This window comes from Phacochoerus africanus, chromosome 1 (assembly GCF_016906955.1).
Source record: "Phacochoerus africanus isolate WHEZ1 chromosome 1, ROS_Pafr_v1, whole genome shotgun sequence".
NCBI classification, from domain to species: Eukaryota; Metazoa; Chordata; class Mammalia; order Artiodactyla; family Suidae; genus Phacochoerus; species Phacochoerus africanus.
This window is the reverse complement of record NC_062544.1, coordinates 75,021,665-75,041,593: the sequence shown is the minus strand read 5'-3', so window position 1 is coordinate 75,041,593 and position 19,929 is coordinate 75,021,665. Positions and strand designations below refer to the sequence as shown.

The window sequence follows — 19,929 nt, the reverse complement described above, 5'->3', positions numbered from 1 at the left end:
CAACTAGACACCAGCTGAGCTGACTCTTGACTGCAGACACATCAGCTGAGCTGGCTTACATCAGTAGAACTATCCAGCTGCCCCAGGGACTTGTCAGCCATATTGAAATGCTTATTACAAAATGTCTGGGAGTTCCTGCCATGTCCAATGGGTTAAGAATCCGACTGCAGTGGATTGGGTCCAGGCAGAGGTGTGGGTTCAGTCCCCAGGCCGGAGCAGTGGACTAAAGGATCCAATGTTGCTGCAGCTGTGGCTTGGGTCATAGCTGTGTCTCAGATTGAGTCTCTGGCCTGAGAACTTCCACATGCTGCAGGTGTAGTCGTTAAATGTTTAAAAACTATCCGTTAGTTCCTCTGCCCATTCTTTAAGTTGGATTATTTGATTTTACTATTGTGGTTGAATTTTACGAGTTATTTACATAGTTTGGATACCTCTAACTCTTTATCCAGTGTGTGGTTTGCAAACACTTTCTCCCATTGTGTATTGGCATTTTTATTTTGTTGCTTGTCCCTTCAGCTATGCAGAGCTTTTGCTTTTGATGCTATTTCATCTATTTATTTTTCTTTTTATTGGTTGTGCTTTTGGTGTCATTATCAAGGACTCATTGGCAAGATCCATATAAAGAAGCTTTTTTCTTATGCTTCCTTCTAGGAGTTTCACGTTTCATGGTTTATGATGAAGTCTTTAATCTGTTTTAATTTGAGTGTTGCGAGTAGTGTGAGATATGGATCTGACTCCATTTTTCTGTATGTGGTTATCCATTTTTCCTAGCATCATGTACTGAAGAGATTCTCCCTTACCCATGGAGTGTTCTTAAATTTCTTGTCAAATGTTCATTGATTGCATATCCAGGGATTGATTTCTGAGCTTTCTATTTTGTTCCCATTTTATTCTGTTTTGCTTGATCTTTGCATGCATGTTTATGCAAGTGCCACACTGTTTTAATCACTACAGATTTGTAATATATTTTGAAATCAGAAAGTGTGATGCCTCTAGCTTTGGTTTTCTTTCTCAGGATTGATTTGATCAGCTGGGGCCCTTTGTGGCTCCATACAAATGTAGGACCACTTTTTGTGGAAAATGCCATCAGAATTGTGACAGGAATTATATTGACTCTAGAGATGTCATTGCATAATATAGACATTTTCACAATATCAATTCCTTTCCATTTCTTTATGTTTTCTTCTTCCTTTTCTTTTATTTTAGGGCTTCACCACCAACATATGGAAATTCCCAGGCTGGGGGTCAAATTGGAATTGCAGGCACCAGCACACACAGCAGCCACAGCAACACAGATCCATCTCAGCAGCATCTCTGCCATAGCTTGTGGCAACGCTGGATCTTTAACCTACTCAACAAAGCCAGGAATCAAACGTGCATGCCCATGGATACTATTCAGGTTCTTAATCTGCTGAGCCACAGTGGGAATTCTAATCCACGAACAGAGAATTTCTCTTTGTTTATGTCATCTCCTTTTTTTTTTTTTTATCAATGTCTTATATTTACCACTGTACAGATTATTGCTTTCCTTGGTTAAATTTATTCCTGTATTGTTTTTAATGCTATTTTGTTGCTATTTTAATACCTTTACTGTTTAATGCTCTAGTGAATAAGTTTCTTTCTTTCTCACATTTCACTGAGAGTGTATAGAAGTGCAACGGATTTCTTTGTGTTAATTCTATATCCTACAACTTTACTTGCTTCATTGATTAATTGCAAGAGTTTTTGTTGTTGTTGTTGTTGAGTCTTTAGGATTTTCTATAAATAAGATCATATCATCTGTAAGTAAGGGTTGCGGGTTCGAACCCTGGCCTTGCTCAGTGGGTTAAGGATCCAGCATTGCTGTGAGCTGTGGTGTAGGTCACAGACACGGCTTGGATCTGGCAGTTCCTGTGGCTCTGGCATAGGCTGGCGGCTAAAGCTCCAATTAGACCCCTAGCCTGGGAACATCCATATGCTGCAGGAATAGGCCTAGAAAAAGGCAAAAGGACACACACACACACACACACACACACACACACACACAGTGTAAAATGGAATCCTAAAATAAATTAAGAGGAAACATTCATATCAACATTAAACCACTTTATTTATATTATTTCTAAACAGACTGAGACGTTTAATAGGTACAAAATATTAATTAGAGATGTTTTGTTACATTTTTAAAGTAGCAGTCTTCAAACTAAAAACGGCAGGTTGAATGCACACATTTACTTGCTGCTGTCTCACAAAATTACCCAAAAACTTAAAGTAAAAATTTAAAGGGAATGATTCCATAAGGACAAAGTTAGTGGATAAAAGGGTGAAAATGACAGTCACATTTTGCAATCAAAGCATGCTAAAAGAAAAAACCGTACCCTCATGCAGCAATTCCGAAAATGCCTAGTAGGGGACAGTGCCCGCAGGTGGTAGAATTCGACACGCTCCTGTAACTCAGACGTATTCAAGAACTGGAAGCACTGTATACATTTGAAAATGAGGCTCACACTGTAGCTGAAAATAAGGCTGGTGGTACATTTCGAGGAGAAACATTGTCTTCCCATATTTTCTTCCAATCCTCAGAAGAGCAGAATAATGTTCTGGTCACCTGGGAGTCTCAACTGAAGACATTGCACAGTGGTGGACACCAAGTCTACCTGGAGATCGGGGTCGGGGGGGGGGGTTCTCCATTTAATGTTAAACCAACATTCATTTTCCCCACGTGACTCTGAAAATACTTTCAAGACACTTACCGCCTAAACCTCAATACAAACCTACTGCAAGTACACTGTTAATGACGATATGGTATTAGAAAACTCCTCACTGTGGAAACTGAGCTGCCTAAATGAAAACACCTGGCATTGGGGGCTTATCAGATAAAATAGATCAAATGCCTAATTCACTGATTGGGAGGTTTATACCCCCTATTCGGCACACAATGAGGTGGAGTCGAGTGGCACCTATTTTCTTTTAACGATAGAGCACAGATGTTTATTCTTAGGACATAAGCAAGGAGAAAAACCTCACATTCATACTAAAAATTCCAACGGGACTCACGGGAATGCAGGCTGTGCGTATGATGGACAGCCCCAGCCTCCCGTTGCCGGCCAGTGCATGCACAGGTCCACACCTGCACTCATGCACTCACACTCAGGCCACGCCAGGCCGCCTGCTCCAGGGGGTTCCCGGACCAATGGTCCCGCCTGTGGAACTGAGGTAAACTAGCTCAGAGTCCTAACCTAAGAGGGTCTGCCTGATGTAAGCTATAGGCAGAAGCCTGATTTCGAGACCTGTGCCCCACCCCCCTCTCATCCTGGCAGATGTTCCAGGTTCAGGTCCCTCCTCAGCTCCACACCCAACAGCCAGGAGTCGCGCTCTCCACGGGGGTGGGGGGCGCAGCCCCTGCCAGCAGACAGGCACCCTCAGTCAAAGAGGGGAGGGGGACTCGCTACATCTCCGTCACATTTCTAAAATAAGAACTAGACTTTGTGTTTCCAGAAGCAGCTCCAGTCCCTCGGAAAAGCTGCCTGGGACAGCATTTGAGCCTCTTCTTCACACAGGCGTCACTTAACCATACAGCTGATTTCTCGTCAATAGCGTTTCTACTTAACCACCTCAATGAACCAAGCTTGAAGAAAGTTAAAAGGCAGGTTAGCTTCAATACAAAACTAACTATGTCATCTTGTTGAAAATGGTTAAGTACGTTTTTCTTTTAGTTTAGACACACGCACTCATGCTTCTCCCAAAGAGGATGGGCGTGGCAGCCAGGATCTTGGGCCTGGGGTACGTGGTTTGGGAAAAAAGGAAGAAGAAAGGAAGGGGCAGGGGGAGTAAGATCCGGCTTTAGAATGCGGTTTATTATCTAGGCTTTCTAACTTGTACTATGGGTGATCTAGCCTACAGTGCGGTTAGGTAGGTGGGGAAAGAAACAAAGAGGCCCCCTCCTCCTAGGCTGCCAGCCCTGAAACTCAAAACACCACTTGAAAATTCCAGACTCAGCACTTGGAGCCATCAAGTGGTGCGTGCCCCTTTCCACATTCAACGAGCGAGGCCCCAGAAACTTCAAGGGTTACCTCCAGCACTACCAACATGCCGCCACTCACACAGGTCAGTTCTTCCTCCAGACTCGACTCAAAGAGCAAGAGACATGAGCATCAGACAAAGTAACACAGGACAAGGCTTGAAACATGTGATCCCGGAGAGGCGGACAAGGCCGGTGAGGCCAACACGGAAGGTGGACAAGGAGGCAGCTGACAGCAGTGGTGGGCATCCTGCCTGTTCCAAGATCGTCCCTCTCCCAGAGTGAGGTGTCACCCCTGCATCTGCCAGGCTAAGGGTCTTGAGCCACCAAGCTTTGGGGGGCCACACTGGCAGAGAGGGTTGGCGATGAAACAGCGGCCCCGACTTGGAGGAGCAGCACCCACTGGGGTATCATCCAAGGCACAGGTAGATTCAGGATCATTTTGAAAGGAATTGATCCTGCAAGGAGTCCGTGAGGGACGAAGCAGCAGGAATGGAGACCCCGTGGCCTCTAATGGGACAAGGTGGGGAGAAGCACTTTTCATAGCCAAGCCAAGCAAGGTAAAGCTACAGGGATGAGCGCTTCCCCCAAGCCCATCAAATGCCTCTCAGAGATGCAAGTGGTGAGGTCTCTACCTGTGACTCCCCAGCCGAGGTGGCTCTCAGGGAAAGGCTGGCAAGGGAGCTGCCTGACTAAGCTTTTATACCACGCGAGCGTCACGGAAGGAAGAGGGCGATATGCTCAGGTGTTGCTTGAGTTCTCTCCAGCCTCACCAGTGCGACCACTCAAGCAAGGCCACAGCCTTCTGCCCTGCCACCCTTCCTGCCTTCCCCTCCCTCCAGAGCCCTCCAGAGCCCTGGGGCTTTTGCTTCCTGCAAGACAGGGAACAGCCTCTGCAACTGCCACCCCCGCCCGCCCGCCCCGCTGGCTGAAGCCAGGCTCGGTCAGAGATCTCTGCTTTATGCAACCGGAAGATGAGAGGCTCTTGCTGGCAGGTGCCAAGGTCCAGGTGTTGGCAGGAGCGGGGGAGGGGGAGTGGGCATTGGAGGCGTGGGGGGAGGGCCAGGGGCTACTTCTTGCTAGTGTGCTGCCTCCGGGCCTGTAGCTGTTGCCAAGCCCCTGGGGGCTTGGATCCCGCACCCTTGGAAAAGGAAGGCCCTGTTCTAACAAAGCCCTGGGTGGGTGTTGAGGATGCCCCAAAGGAGAGGCTGCTGCCTGATGTGCCCACCCCATGGGCAGGGGTGCTCTGACCAAAGGTGGGCGTGGAGCTGCCTCCAAACACAGGTTTGCTGTCTGGAGTGCAGGCCACCTTGAAGGCAAAGGAGATGCTCTGGCGGGGCGCACCCAGGCTGTTCTGACTCAAGCCTCCCACAAAAGGAGTCGTGCTGCCAGCGGTCCCACTCCGTCCTGCTCCGGGCCCGAAGGCTCCTGAGGCAGAGCTGGTTCCTGGGGAAGCCACACTGATCCCAACGCCTCTGCTGCCAGCTGGGGCTGCTGATCCCCCAAATGTGAAGGGGGACGGTGTCGTGCTACTGGAGCTACTGGTCCCACTGCTGGTGGTCCGGGTTGTAGCTGCCAAGCCAGAGGTTGGTGGCTGCACCAAAGGAGAAAACGGCTGTGGTGCTGCCCAAGGCTGGCTGGGGGCCGGCCAGGGTGCCGGAGGCAGAGGCTGTGGCTTTCAGGCCACCAAGAGTGGACTGTGTGGTGCTGCCCAAGGCGGGCTGGGCTGCGGCTGGAGTTGCAGTCGGGGCGGGGGCTGCAGAGTCTCCCAACGTGAAGGAGCTGCACAAGCTGGGGACAAGGGATGGCTGGGCAGCCCACTGCTGCTGCCCATCAGTGGCCCCGAAGCTGGGCCGGGGGTTGGATCCTGGGTGTGATGAGAGAGAGGGCTTGGCACTTGAGCCAAAGGGAATGTCGAAAGCTGGGGTGGCGGTGCTACTGAATGTCAGTGCGGGCTGGCTGGTGGTGGCTGGGGCAGAGGCTGTAAGGGTGCTGCCCACATCGCCATCGCCAGCAGTGCTGCTGCTGCTGCTGCTGCTGGCGACTGTCTGAGCGGCACTGGGAAGGGACGGGCCAAAGCTGGTGACTGCTGTTGAAGGAGGCATGGTGGGAGGCTTACCAAACTGGACTATGGAGCTGGAGCCCACGGCCGGGGTGAAGCTGGCACCAGAGGCAGGGGGAGGCCCAAAGAGGAAGGGCTGGGCGGTGGAAGCGCTGCTCAGGCTGCTGGTCATGCTGCTCACACAGAAGCGGAACATGGGCTTCAGAGCAGAGTCTACGGAGGAGGGGCCAGCCATGGTCACAGGAGCCACCGCAGAGGTGGCACTGGTCTGGCCAGTGAAGAGAGGGGCGCGCATAGTACTGGCTGGAGGAGCTGTCTGCTTGAAGAAGGGAGTTAATGTGGGCACGGGAGCTGCTGCCTCCCTGGTGTGAGAGACAGGCTTAAAAGTGAGGGATGGGCTGCTGGTAGTTGTGGGGAGGGCTGAGCTGGAAGATGTGGTGGCTGTGACCTTGGAAGGGCTAGAGGGCAAGGGGCCCTCGTTCTTGCTTTTAGGAGGGGGCCAAAACATGGGATCGAGCATGGGAGATGGTGAAGACACAGCCGGAGCTGCAGAGGCAGGAGGGTGAGCAGGTGAGGTGCTCAGCATTCCAAAGGGAATGTTCTGCTTGGGGGTGGGAGGTGGGGCCGACAAGGCTTGGGATTTGGCAGACGTCTCGGCCTGAGGGGCTGGAGGTGACGTGGTGTCAGTGACTGGCCCTGTGGAAGAAGCAGGGATAAGGGTGCCGCCAAAGGAAATGGCTGTAGGTTGGGAGTCCGAGGAGGTGCCCGGAAGAGGCCCTGACTCTGAAGAGCCAAGAGGGGCCAGAGGGCTGGGTGTCTTCGGAGGTGACTGGGCCACAGTGGTTGCCATGCCAGCAGATTTGGGGAGGGATGGGAGGCCTGGGGAATCCTGCATCTTCTTCGAGCTCTTCAACAGTGGGTCAGGGCTGGGGGCTGGGAGCGAGGTTGCGGTGGCGGGAGTCCCAGCAGCAGGCAGGCTAAAAGTGAAGGGAGGCTGACTGCTAGGTGGGTTCTCGGGGACAGAGCTCAAGGCGCTATCAGTCTTATCCTCCAAGATCTCGTTAAACCACTGAAACAAAGCTTTCTTTTCCAAGTCTACGTCTTCAGCAGTGACGGAACAGCCAAGCTGGGGAGGCGGAGGCAAGGTCAGCTGGTCCCCTCGCCAGGACCGCAGCAGCTGCACCTTCCGTTTACGCTGCCCTGAGCTGCCAGGGATTGATGGAGAATTCCTCGAGTTCTGTTTCTTCCACGTGGCTGTATCGGCCGCTTGTGCTCCCCGGGACTCCTTGTCTGCTATGAAGGGAGTTGAAGGACCAGAATGATGAGGAAGTTCCTGTTCTCTTATTTTCTTTGCTGGCCTCGCTGGAGTCTGGGAGCAGGATGAAGCTGGGCTAGAGAAGGGAGATGAACTAGGAGCACTCCTCTTCCGCAGCTGAGGGAGACCTCCAGTAGAACTGTAAGAACTGGCGATGGCGTTGCGGCTGGAGATGGGGATGCCGCCTGTGTCCGTGCTGGTCAAGGAGCTCAGAGGAGAGGTGCGTGATCTCTTATTCAAGCGGTCGTCTGAGCTCTGGGGACTGAGACCTCTCTTCAGAGGCCCAGGCTTAGGCACAAAAGAGGCAGGGAGTCCACTGGCCACCAGCGGCTCGAATGCCGAATGTCCACTTCCACTGCTATCATGGCGCCTTCTCTTATTTTCCTGGCCATCAGCACATATTTGGTCTTCCTCCTTCGCTGCCCTTTGCTTCCAGGCTCTGAGGGCACTCAGTACAGTCTCCTTTGCACATGGGTCTGGGGCCCTAGCGGACGGTGAGGACAGTGTGGAGCTGCTAATCTGCCCTGATAGCGGGGGACGATTCAATTTGCTATCCGGAGGAGCAATCCTCACTGTCACTGGGCTGCACACCGTTTTGGAATTGCGAGCAGAGAGCACAGTCCTCCTGTGCCAACTATTCCCGCACACCGTGGGACGGACCCCCAGCGAGGAATACTGGGCCTGCTGGACTGGCTTTCTTCTTCGAGGTGTTACTACAAACCGATGAGCTACAGAGCCACAGTCCCGGAGGGAAGTCCTCCTAGCGGGTCGGGGAAGAGGAGTGGGTGGGGAGGGGTGAGTATGAACCCCGGGGGTTTGGCCTGATGGAGCTGGCGGCGGCGTGGGGCGGGTGGGCGGGCGGCGGCCAGGCCTCCCCCGCAGGTCCCTGGCCTCCGAGGTGGAGGCAGGCTGCGGGGGCGCGGGCTTGCCTAGGTAATTGCCCATGGGGAACAGATCAGCGCGGGGTCAAGTCCTTTGAATAGGCGCGGAGCCTCTGGGAGACTTCCGTTTACTGCTGACTAAGCCGGAGGCAAGGTGAGCGGTGTTCGGTGGCGGCGCGCGTTCCGAACCAGCGAGGTTCTGAAGGCGCGTGAACCTCGGGCTCGCGCCTCAGGCCCCACCAGACCGCGGTAGCCCCCACAGCTAGCCAGGCCCGCGTAACCGCCGCCGCCAGCACCAAGGGCAGCGCGAGGCCATGCAGCGCCAGGTCAAGCAGCGCCGCCCCTGCCCCCCGCAGCACCAGCCCATAGACCCAAGGTCCCTAAGACTCGCCAGCAACTTCCGCCACAGGTGGCAGCCTGCAGTCAAAGTAGCTGATTTGCGCTTGTCGGCGACATCGCGACTCTGCAAGCAAGCGCAGCCCCAGAAAAAAAGAAAAAATAATAAACAGTTAAAAATAAAACCCCCCAAACAAGTGTGCATGCGTAAAATGTGCTTGAGTGAAAATAATCATAGAGATAAGATACGTACACATACACCTCTATCATAAACATGCATCGAGAAGGCAAGCTTTAGGCTAATGCTGCAGAGTCAGGTGATTAGGCTATCATTGGAGACTCAGTTGTATGTACTGGACTTTATTTGACAACACTTTCTAAATCTGAAATAGACCTAAGTAACATGTTAAGTAAGCCATGTTGACCATAATCTCTGAATAATGAATGATTCATCATCTATGTATTTTTATCTATGGTTGAAATAGTAAGAACGTGGAGATGTAGGAATTACATGTCTGTATGTTAAAATGTTTAGAGGATTCAGAAAAGAACGCAAATAAAACACCAATATAGTAGACCAAAATAATAGCCTTTGGTGCCCCATATTTTTAAAAACTCCAAAGTAATGATTATTTGTGCCCTCATATGAGTACATGACTTGTAATCACTCAGATGATTCCAACTGAACAGTTAGAAAGAAACCAAATGGGATAACTCTCCTTCGAATGTAAATTAGCACAGCCAGAGTGGGAAAGAGTAAGGAGATTCCTCGAAAAGTGGAAAAACAAAAATACCATATGATACAGCAATTTCAAACTGAAGGAAATGAAATCAGTACTTCAAAATGATATCTGCACTCCCATGTTCACTGCAGGAATAGTCACAATAACCAATATACGAAAACCAGGTAATATTTTAGCATAAAGACATTTATGATAAACCCACAGCAAATATAATACTCAATGGAGAAAAACTGAAAGCCTTCTCACTCAAATCTGGAACAAGACCGGATGCCCACCCTCAATACTGCTATTCAACATAGTTTTGGAATTCCTAGCCATAGCAATTAGACAAACAAAAGAAATAAAAGGCATCCATATAGGAAGAGAAGAGATAAAACTGTCACTGTATGCAGACGACATGATACTATACATAGAAAACCCTAAGGACTCAACCTCCAAACTACTTGAACTGATTAATAAATTCAGCAAACTAGCATGATATAAGATTAACATTTAGAAGTCAGTTGCATTTCTGTATACCAGCAATGAAATATTAGAAAAGGAATACAAATATACAGTACCTTTAAAAATTGCACCTCAAAAAAATCAAATACCTCAGAATACACCTGACCAAGGAGGTAGAGGACTTATCTGACAAGAACTATAAAACTTTAATCAAAGAAATCAAAGAAGATGTAAAGAAATGGAAAGAGGGAGTTCCCGGCGTGGCGCAGTGGTTAACGAATCTGACTAGGAACCATGAGGTTGCGGGTTCGGTCCCTGCCCTTGCTCAGTGGGTTAACGATCCAGCATTGCTGTGAGCTGTGGTGTAGGTTGCAGACGCGGCTCGGATCCCGTGTTGCTGTGGCTCTGGCGTAGGCCAGTGGCTACAGCTCCGATTCAACTCCTAGCCTGGGAACCTCCATATGCCACAGAAGCGGCCCAAAGAAATAGCAAAAAGACAAAAAAAAAAAAAGAAATGGAAAGATATTCCATGTTCATGGGTTGGAAAAATCAATATTGTAAAAATGGCCATACTACCCAAAGCAATCTACAGATTCAATGCAATCTCTCTCAAATTACCCATGACATTTTTCACAGAACTAGAACAAGCCATCCAAAATTTTATATGGAACCACAAAAGACCCAGAATTGCCAAAGCAATCCTGAGAAACAAAAACCACCAGGAGGCATAACTTTCCCAGACTTTAAGAAATATCACAAAGCCACAGTCATCAAAACAGTGTGGTACTGGTATCAAAGCAGACGGACAGACCAATGGAACAGAATAGAGAACCCGGAAATAAACCCTGACACCTATGGTCAATTAATCTCTGACAAGGGAGGCAAGAACACAATATGGGAAAAAGAAAGTCTATTCAGCCAGCATTGCTGGGAAACCTGGACAGCTGCATGCAAAGCAATGAAATTAGAACACGCCCTCACCCCATGCACAAAAGTAAATTCAAAATAGCTGAAAGACTTAAATATAAGACAGGACACCATCAAATGCCTAGAAGAGATCATAGGCAAAACACTCTCTGACATCAACATCATGAATATTTTCTCAGGTCAGTCTCCCAAAGCAATAGAAATTAGAGCAAAAATAAACCAACCGGACCTAATCAAACTGAAAAGCTTTTGCATAGCAAAGGAAACCCAAAAGAAAACAAAAAGACAATTTACAGAATGGGAGAAAATAGTTTCAAATGATGCAACGGACCAGGGCTTAATCTCTAGAATATATAAGCAACTTATACAACTCAACAGCAAAGAAAGCCAATCAACCAATGGAAAAATGGGCAAAAGACCTGAATAGACGGCTCTCCAAGGAAGATATACAGATGGCCAGCAAACACATGAAAAAATGCTCACCATCGCTGATTATAAGAGAAATGCAAATCAAAACTACCATGAGATACCACCTCACACCAGTCAGAATGGCCATCGTTAATCTGTCCACAAATAACAAGGGCTGGAGGGGTTGTGGGGAAAGGGAACCCTCCTGCACTGCTGGTGGGAATGTAAGCTGGTACAGCCACTGTGGAGAACAGTTGGGAGATACCTTAGAAATCTATACATAGAACTTCCATATGACCCCGCAATCCCACTCTTGGGCACATATCCGGACAAACCTCTCCTTAAAAGAGACACATGCACCCGCATGTTCACTGCAGCACTATTCACAATAGCCAGGACATGGAAACAACCCAAATGTCCATCAACAGACGATTGGATTAGGAAGATGTGGTGTGTATATATACACAATGGAACACTACTCAGCCATAAAAAAGAATGACATCATGCCATTTGCAGCAACATGGATGGAACGAGAGACTCTCATACTGAGCGAAATGAGTCAGAAAGACAAAGACAAGTACCATATGACATCACTTATAACTGGAATCTAATATCCAGCACAAATGAACATCTCCACAGGAAAGAAAATCATGGACTTGGAGAACAGACTTGTGGCTGCCCGACGGGAGAGGAAGGGAGTGGGAGGGATCGGGAGCCAAAGCAATGCCAGATCCGAGCCGTGTCTGTGACCTATGCCATGGCTCACGGCAACATGGGATCCTTAACCCACTGAGTGAGGCCAGGGATCGAACCTGCAACCTCATGGTTCCTAGTCGGATTTGTACCCACTGTTCCATGATGGCAACCCCAAGATCTTGTTTTCTTAACATTTGCTTGGATCACTATAAAATTCCCTCTAGGGACTGCTTTTGTAGCATCCTCTGTGTTTTGTTACATTGCGTTTCTGTTTTCCTTTGTTTGGAGATTATTTTTTTTGTAAATCTTGGGATTTCTTATTTGACCCATTGGTAGTTCCGAGTTGTGTTGTTTAGTTTCCGTTTGTTTGTAGACTTTCCAGCATTCCTCTTGTTGTGTTTTAGTGTCTTATCCATCATGGGAGAAGAAAATTGCTATCGTGTTAAATGTTTTAAAATTTGTTAAAGTTTGCTTTAACGTTATGTGGCTCATAATACGATCCATCCTAAAGAATGTGCTCTGTGCTCTTGAGAAGAATGTTTATTCTTCTGTTGCGTAGAAATATCTACGTATGCCCGTTAGGTCCACTTGGTCTAATTTATCGTTATCCTACGCTACAGTGGAGCTCAAGCTTTCTTTTTCCTCCATAATTGCAATTTGTGTCCTTTGGCCAACATATCCTCATTTCTCCCACCTCTCTGCCCCTGGTGAGCTCTGTTCTAGTCTTTGTCCTTTGGCCAACATATCCTCATTTCTCCCACCTCTCTGCCCCTGGTGAGCTCTGTTCTAGTCTTTGCTTCTATGTATTCAACAACTTTTTAGATCCTGCAAATAAGTGAGATCATTCTGTCTTTTTCTATTTGGTTTATTGTATTCAGCAGGTCTTCCAGTTTCATCCGTTTTGCTGCACGTGGCAGGATCTCTTGGTCATTTAAGGCTGGATGATACACACACACACACACGTGTGTGTATATCCATTCATGTGTCGTTGGACAAACGTACCTGGTTTTCGTATATTGGTTATTGTGACTATTCCTGCAGTGAACATGGGAGTGCAGATATCATTTTGAAGTACTGATTTCATTTCCTTCAGTTTGAAATTGCTGTATCATATGGTATTTTTGTTTTTCCACTTTTCGAGGAATCTCCTTACTCTTTCCCACTCTGGCTGTACTAAATTACATTCGAAGGAGAGTTATCGCATTTGGCTTCTTTTTAACTGTTCAGTTGGAATCATCTGAATGATAACAAGTCATGTACTCATATGAGGGCACAAATAATCATTACTTTGGAATTTTTAAAAACATGGGGCACCAAAGGCTATTATTTTGGTCTACTATATTGGTGTTTTATTTGCGTTCTTTTCTGAATCCTCTAAACATTTTAACATACAGACATGTAATTCCTACATTTCCACTTTATTACTATTTCAACCATAGATAAAAATACATAGACGATGAATCATTCATTATTCAGAGATTATGGTCAACATGTCTTAACATGTTACTTAGGTCTATTTCAGATTTAGAAAGTGTTGTCAAATAAAGTCCAATACATACAACTGAGGTCCACCTTTTGTCTCCACTGATAGCCTAATCACCTGACTCGGCAGCATTACCCTAAAGTTTGCCTTCTCGATGCATGTTTATGATAGAGGTGTATGTGTACGTACCTTATCTCTATGATTATTCTCACTCAAGTATATTTTATGCATGCACACTTGTTTGGGGGGTTTTATTTTTAACTGTTTATTATTATTATACTTTCTGGGGCTGCGCTTGCTCGCGGAGACGCCATGTCTCCGACAGCTAAGGTGACTGCAGGCAGGGACCGGTGGCCAGAGTTGCTGGCGAGTGTTAGGGACCTCATGGTCCATGGCCTGGTGCTGGGGCGTGCAGTTGCCTGCGAGTGTTAAGGACCTTGGGTCTATGGGCTGGTGCTGCGGGGGGCAGGGGCTGCGCTGCTCTGCCTGGCTCTGCTGAGCCTCGCGCTGCATGGCCTCGCGCTGCCCTTGGTGCTGGCGGCGGCGGTTACGCGGGCCTGGCTAGCTGTGGGGGCTACCGCGGTCTGGTGGGGCCTGAGGCGCGAGCCCGAGGTTCACGCGCCTTCAGAACCTTGCTGGTTCGGAACGCGCGCCGCCACCGAACACCGCTCACCTTGCCTCCGGCTTAGTCAGCAGTAAACGGAAGTCTCCCAGAGGCTCCGCGCCTATTCAAAGGACTTGACCCCGCGCTGATCTGTTCCCCATGGGCAATTACCTAGGCAAGCCCGCGCCCCCGCAGCCTGCCTCCACCTCGGAGGCCAGGGACCTGCGGGGGAGGCCTGGCCGCCGCCCGCCCACCCGCCCCACGCCGCCGCCAGCTCCATCAGGCCAAACCCCCGGGGTTCATACTCACCCCTCCCCACCCACTCCTCTTCCCCGACCCGCTAGGAGGACTTCCCTCCGGGACTGTGGCTCTGTAGCTCATCGGTTTGTAGTAACACCTCGAAGAAGAAAGCCAGTCCAGCAGGCCCAGTATTCCTCGCTGGGGGTCCGTCCCACGGTGTGCGGGAATAGTTGGCACAGGAGGACTGTGCTCTCTGCTCGCAATTCCAAAACGGTGTGCAGCCCAGTGACAGTGAGGATTGCTCCTCCGGATAGCAAATTGAATCGTCCCCCGCTATCAGGGCAGATTAGCAGCTCCACACTGTCCTCACCGTCCGCTAGGGCCCCAGACCCATGTGCAAAGGAGACTGTACTGAGTGCCCTCAGAGCCTGGAAGCAAAGGGCAGCGAAGGAGGAAGACCAAATATGTGCTGATGGCCAGGAAAATAAGAGAAGGCGCCATGATAGCAGTGGAAGTGGACATTCGGCATTCGAGCCGCTGGTGGCCAGTGGACTCCCTGCCTCTTTTGTGCCTAAGCCTGGGCCTCTGAAGAGAGGTCTCAGTCCCCAGAGCTCAGACGACCGCTTGAATAAGAGATCACGCACCTCTCCTCTGAGCTCCTTGACCAGCACGGACACAGGCGGCATCCCCATCTCCAGCCGCAACGCCATCGCCAGTTCTTACAGTTCTACTGGAGGTCTCCCTCAGCTGCGGAAGAGGAGTGCTCCTAGTTCATCTCCCTTCTCTAGCCCAGCTTCATCCTGCTCCCAGACTCCAGCGAGGCCAGCAAAGAAAATAAGAGAACAGGAACTTCCTCATCATTCTGGTCCTTCAACTCCCTTCATAGCAGACAAGGAGTCCCGGGGAGCACAAGCGGCCGATACAGCCACGTGGAAGAAACAGAACTCGAGGAATTCTCCATCAATCCCTGGCAGCTCAGGGCAGCGTAAACGGAAGGTGCAGCTGCTGCGGTCCTGGCGAGGGGACCAGCTGACCTTGCCTCCGCCTCCCCAGCTTGGCTGTTCCGTCACTGCTGAAGACGTAGACTTGGAAAAGAAAGCTTTGTTTCAGTGGTTTAACGAGATCTTGGAGGATAAGACTGATAGCGCCTTGAGCTCTGTCCCCGAGAACCCACCTAGCAGTCAGCCTCCCTTCACTTTTAGCCTGCCTGCTGCTGGGACTCCCGCCACCGCAACCTCGCTCCCAGCCCCCAGCCCTGACCCACTGTTGAAGAGCTCGAAGAAGATGCAGGATTCCCCAGGCCTCCCATCCCTCCCCAAATCTGCTGGCATGGCAACCACTGTGGCCCAGTCACCTCCGAAGACACCCAGCCCTCTGGCCCCTCTTGGCTCTTCAGAGTCAGGGCCTCTTCCGGGCACCTCCTCGGAAGTCAGGGATAAGGGTGCCGCCAAAGGAAATGGCTGTAGGTTGGGAAGGCCCTGTTCTGATAAGGGTGCCGCCATGCTCGATCCCATGTTTTGGCCCCCTCCTAAAAGCGAGAACGAGGGCCCCTTGCCCTCTAGCCCTTCCAAGGTCACAGCCACCACATCTTCCAGCTCAGCCCTCCCCACAACTACCAGCAGCCCATCCCTCACTTTTAAGCCTGTCTCTCACACCAGGGAGGCAGCTGCTCCCGTGCCCACATTAACTCCCTTCTTCAAGCAGACAGCTCCTCCAGCCAGTACTATGCGCGCCCCTCTCTTCACTGGCCAGACCAGTGCCACTTCTGCGGTGGCTCCTGTGACCACGGCTGGCCCCTCCCCCGTAGACTCTGCTCTGAAGCCCATGTTCCGCTTCTGTGTGAGCAGCATGACCAGCAGCCTGAGCAGCGTGACTAGCACCACCGCTTCTACCGCCCAGCCCTTCCTCTTTGGGCCTCCCCCTGCCTCTGGTGCCAGCTTCACCCCAGCCGTGGGCTCCAGCTCCATAGTCCAGTTTGGTAAGCCTCCCACCATGCCTCCTTCAACAGCAGTCACCAGCTTTGGCCCGTCCCTTCCCAGTGCCGCTCAGACAGTCGCCAGCAGCAGCAGCAGCAGCAGCACTGCTGGCGATGGCGATGTGGGCAGCACCCTTACAGCCTCTGCCCCAGCCACCACCAGCCAGCCCGCACTGACATTCAGTAGCACCGCCACCCCAGCTTTCAACATTCCCTTTGGCTCAAGTGCCAAGCCCTCTCTCTCATCACACCCAGGATCCAACCCCCGGCCCAGCTTCGGGGCCACTGATGGGCAGCAGCAGTGGGCTGCCCAGCCATCCCTTGTCCCCAGCTTGTGCAGCCCCTTCACGCTGGGAGACTCTGCAGCCCCCGCCCCGACTGCAACTCCAGCCGCAGCCCAGCCCGCCTTGGGCAGCACCACACAGTCCACTCTTGGTGGCCTGAAAGCCACAGCCTCTGCCTCCGGCACCCTGGCCGGCCCCCAGCCAGCCTTGGGCAGCACCACAGCCGTTTTCTCCTTTGGTGCAGCCACCAACCTCTGGCTTGGCAGCTACAACCCGGACCACCAGCAGTGGGACCAGTAGCTCCAGTAGCACGACACCGTCCCCCTTCACATTTGGGGGATCAGCAGCCCCAGCTGGCAGCAGAGGCGTTGGGATCAGTGTGGCTTCCCCAGGAACCAGCTCTGCCTCAGGAGCCTTCGAGCCCGGAGCAGGACGGAGTGGGACCGCTGGCAGCACGACTCCTTTTGTGGGAGGCTTGAGTCAGAACAGCCTGGGTGCGCCCCGCCAGAGCATCTCCTTTGCCTTCAAGGTGGCCTGCACTCCAGACAGCAAACCTGTGTTTGGAGGCAGCTCCACACCCACCTTTGGTCAGAGCACCCCTGCCCGTGGGGTGGGCACATCAGGCAGCAGCCTCTCCTTTGGGGCATCCTCAACACCCACCCAGGGCTTTGTTAGAACAGGGCCTTCCTTTTCCAAGGGTGCGGGATCCAAGCCCCCAGGGGCTTGGCAACAGCTACAGGCCCGGAGGCAGCACACTAGCAAGAAGTAGCCCCTGACCCTCCCCCCATGCCTCCCACCCTGCCACCCGCTCCTGCCAACACCTGGACCTTGGCACCTGCCAGCAAGAGCCTCTCATCTTCCGGTTGCATAAAGCAGAGATCTCTGACCGAGCCTGGCTTCAGCCAGCGGGGCGGGCGGGCGGGGGTGGCAGTTGCAGAGGCTGTTCCCTGTCTTGCAGGAAGCAAAAGCCCCAGGGCTCTGGAGGGAGGGGAAGGCAGGAAGGGTGGCAGGGCAGAAGGCTGTGGCCTTGCTTGAGTGGTCCCACTGGTGAGGCTGGAGAGAACTCAAGCAACACCTGAGCATATCGCCCTCTTCCTTCCGTGACGCTCGCGTGGTATAAAAGCTTAGTCAGGCAGCTCCCTTGCCAGCCTTTCCCTGAGAGCCACCTCGGCTGGGGAGTCACAGGTAGAGACCTCACCACTTGCATCTCTGAGAGGCATTTGATGGGCTTGGGGGAAGCGCTCATCCCTGTAGCTTTACCTTGCTTGGCTTGGCTATGAAAAGTGCTTCTCCCCACCTTGTCCCATTAGAGGCCGCGGGGTCTCCATTCCTGCTGCTTCGTCCCTCACGGACTCCTTGCAGGATCAATTCCTTTCAAAATGATCCTGAATCTACCTGTGCCTTGGATACCCCAGTGGGTGCTGCTCCTCCAAGTCGGGGGCCGCTGTTTCATCGCCAACCCTCTCTGCCAGTGTGGCCCCCCAAAGCTTGGTGGCTCAAGACCCTTAGCCTGGCAGATGCAGGGGTGACACCTCACTCTGGGAGAGGGACGATCTTGGAACAGGCAGGATGCCCACCACTGCTGTCAGCTGCCTCCTTGTCCACCTTCCGTGTTGGCCTCACCGGCCTTGTCCGCCTCTCCGGGATCACATGTTTCAAGCCTTGTCCTGTGTTACTTTGTCTGATGCTCATGTCTCTTGCTCTTTGAGTCGAGTCTGGAGGAAGAACTGACCTGTGTGAGTGGCGGCATGTTGGTAGTGCTGGAGGTAACCCTTGAAGTTTCTGGGGCCTCGCTCGTTGAATGTGGAAAGGGGCACGCACCACTTGATGGCTCCAAGTGCTGAGTCTGGAATTTTCAAGTGGTGTTTTGAGTTTCAGGGCTGGCAGCCTAGGAGGAGGGGGCCTCTTTGTTTCTTTCCCCACCTACCTAACCGCACTGTAGGCTAGATCACCCATAGTACAAGTTAGAAAGCCTAGATAATAAACCGCATTCTAAAGCCGGATCTTACTCCCCCTGCCCCTTCCTTTCTTCTTCCTTTTTTCCCAAACCACGTACCCCAGGCCCAAGATCCTGGCTGCCACGCCCATCCTCTTTGGGAGAAGCATGAGTGCGTGTGTCTAAACTAAAAGAAAAACGTACTTAACCATTTTCAACAAGATGACATAGTTAGTTTTGTATTGAAGCTAACCTGCCTTTTAACTTTCTTCAAGCTTGGTTCATTGAGGTGGTTAAGTAGAAACGCTATTGACGAGAAATCAGCTGTATGGTTAAGTGACGCCTGTGTGAAGAAGAGGCTCAAATGCTGTCCCAGGCAGCTTTTCCGAGGGACTGGAGCTGCTTCTGGAAACACAAAGTCTAGTTCTTATTTTAGAAATGTGACGGAGATGTAGCGAGTCCCCCTCCCCTCTTTGACTGAGGGTGCCTGTCTGCTGGCAGGGGCTGCGCCCCCCACCCCCGTGGAGGAGCGCGACTCCTGGCTGTTGGGTGTGGAGCTGAGGAGGGACCTGAACCTGGAACATCTGCCAGGATGAGAGGGGGGTGGGGCACAGGTCTCGAAATCAGGCTTCTGCCTATAGCTTACATCAGGCAGACCCTCTTAGGTTAGGACTCTGAGCTAGTTTACCTCAGTTCCACAGGCGGGACCATTGGTCCGGGAACCCCCTGGAGCAGGCGGCCTGGCGTGGCCTGAGTGTGAGTGCATGAGTGCAGGTGTGGACCTGTGCATGCACTGGCCGGCAACGGGAGGCTGGGGCTGTCCATCATACGCACAGCCTGCATTCCCGTGAGTCCCGTTGGAATTTTTAGTATGAATGTGAGGTTTTTCTCCTTGCTTATGTCCTAAGAATAAACATCTGTGCTCTATCGTTAAAAGAAAATAGGTGCCACTCGACTCCACCTCATTGTGTGCCGAATAGGGGGTATAAACCTCCCAATCAGTGAATTAGGCATTTGATCTATTTTATCTGATAAGCCCCCAATGCCAGGTGTTTTCATTTAGGCAGCTCAGTTTCCACAGTGAGGAGTTTTCTAATACCATATCGTCATTAACAGTGTACTTGCAGTAGGTTTGTATTGAGGTTTAGGCGGTAAGTGTCTTGAAAGTATTTTCAGAGTCACGTGGGGAAAATGAATGTTGGTTTAACATTAAATGGAGAACCCCCCCCCCCGACCCCGATCTCCAGGTAGACTTGGTGTCCACCACTGTGCAATGTCTTCAGTTGAGACTCCCAGGTGACCAGAACATTATTCTGCTCTTCTGAGGATTGGAAGAAAATATGGGAAGACAATGTTTCTCCTCGAAATGTACCACCAGCCTTATTTTCAGCTACAGTGTGAGCCTCATTTTCAAATGTATACAGTGCTTCCAGTTCTTGAATACGTCTGAGTTACAGGAGCGTGTCGAATTCTACCACCTGCGGGCACTGTCCCCTACTAGGCATTTTCGGAATTGCTGCATGAGGGTACGGTTTTTTCTTTTAGCATGCTTTTGATTGCAAAATGTGACTGTCATTTTCACCCTTTTGTCCACT

At 51.0% G+C, this 19,929-nt stretch overlaps 2 protein-coding genes across 2 annotated transcripts; one reads left to right on the top strand and one right to left on the bottom strand.

Moving 5' to 3' along the window:
• Positions 1-5,069: 5,069 nt before the first annotated feature.
• On the bottom strand, positions 5,070-13,609 carry LOC125138246 (nuclear envelope pore membrane protein POM 121C-like). Its single transcript, XM_047799598.1, is given in 6 exon segments — positions 5,070-5,588; positions 5,590-8,337; positions 8,340-8,476; positions 8,479-8,601; positions 12,815-12,847; positions 13,576-13,609. Coding segments are annotated over 6 exon segments (3,594 nt in total).
• Positions 13,608-17,167, top strand: LOC125138243 (nuclear envelope pore membrane protein POM 121C-like). Its single transcript, XM_047799582.1, is given in 5 exon segments — positions 13,608-13,704; positions 13,765-13,902; positions 13,905-14,041; positions 14,044-16,647; positions 16,649-17,167. Coding segments are annotated over 5 exon segments (3,495 nt in total).
• Positions 17,168-19,929: the final 2,762 nt, after the last annotated feature.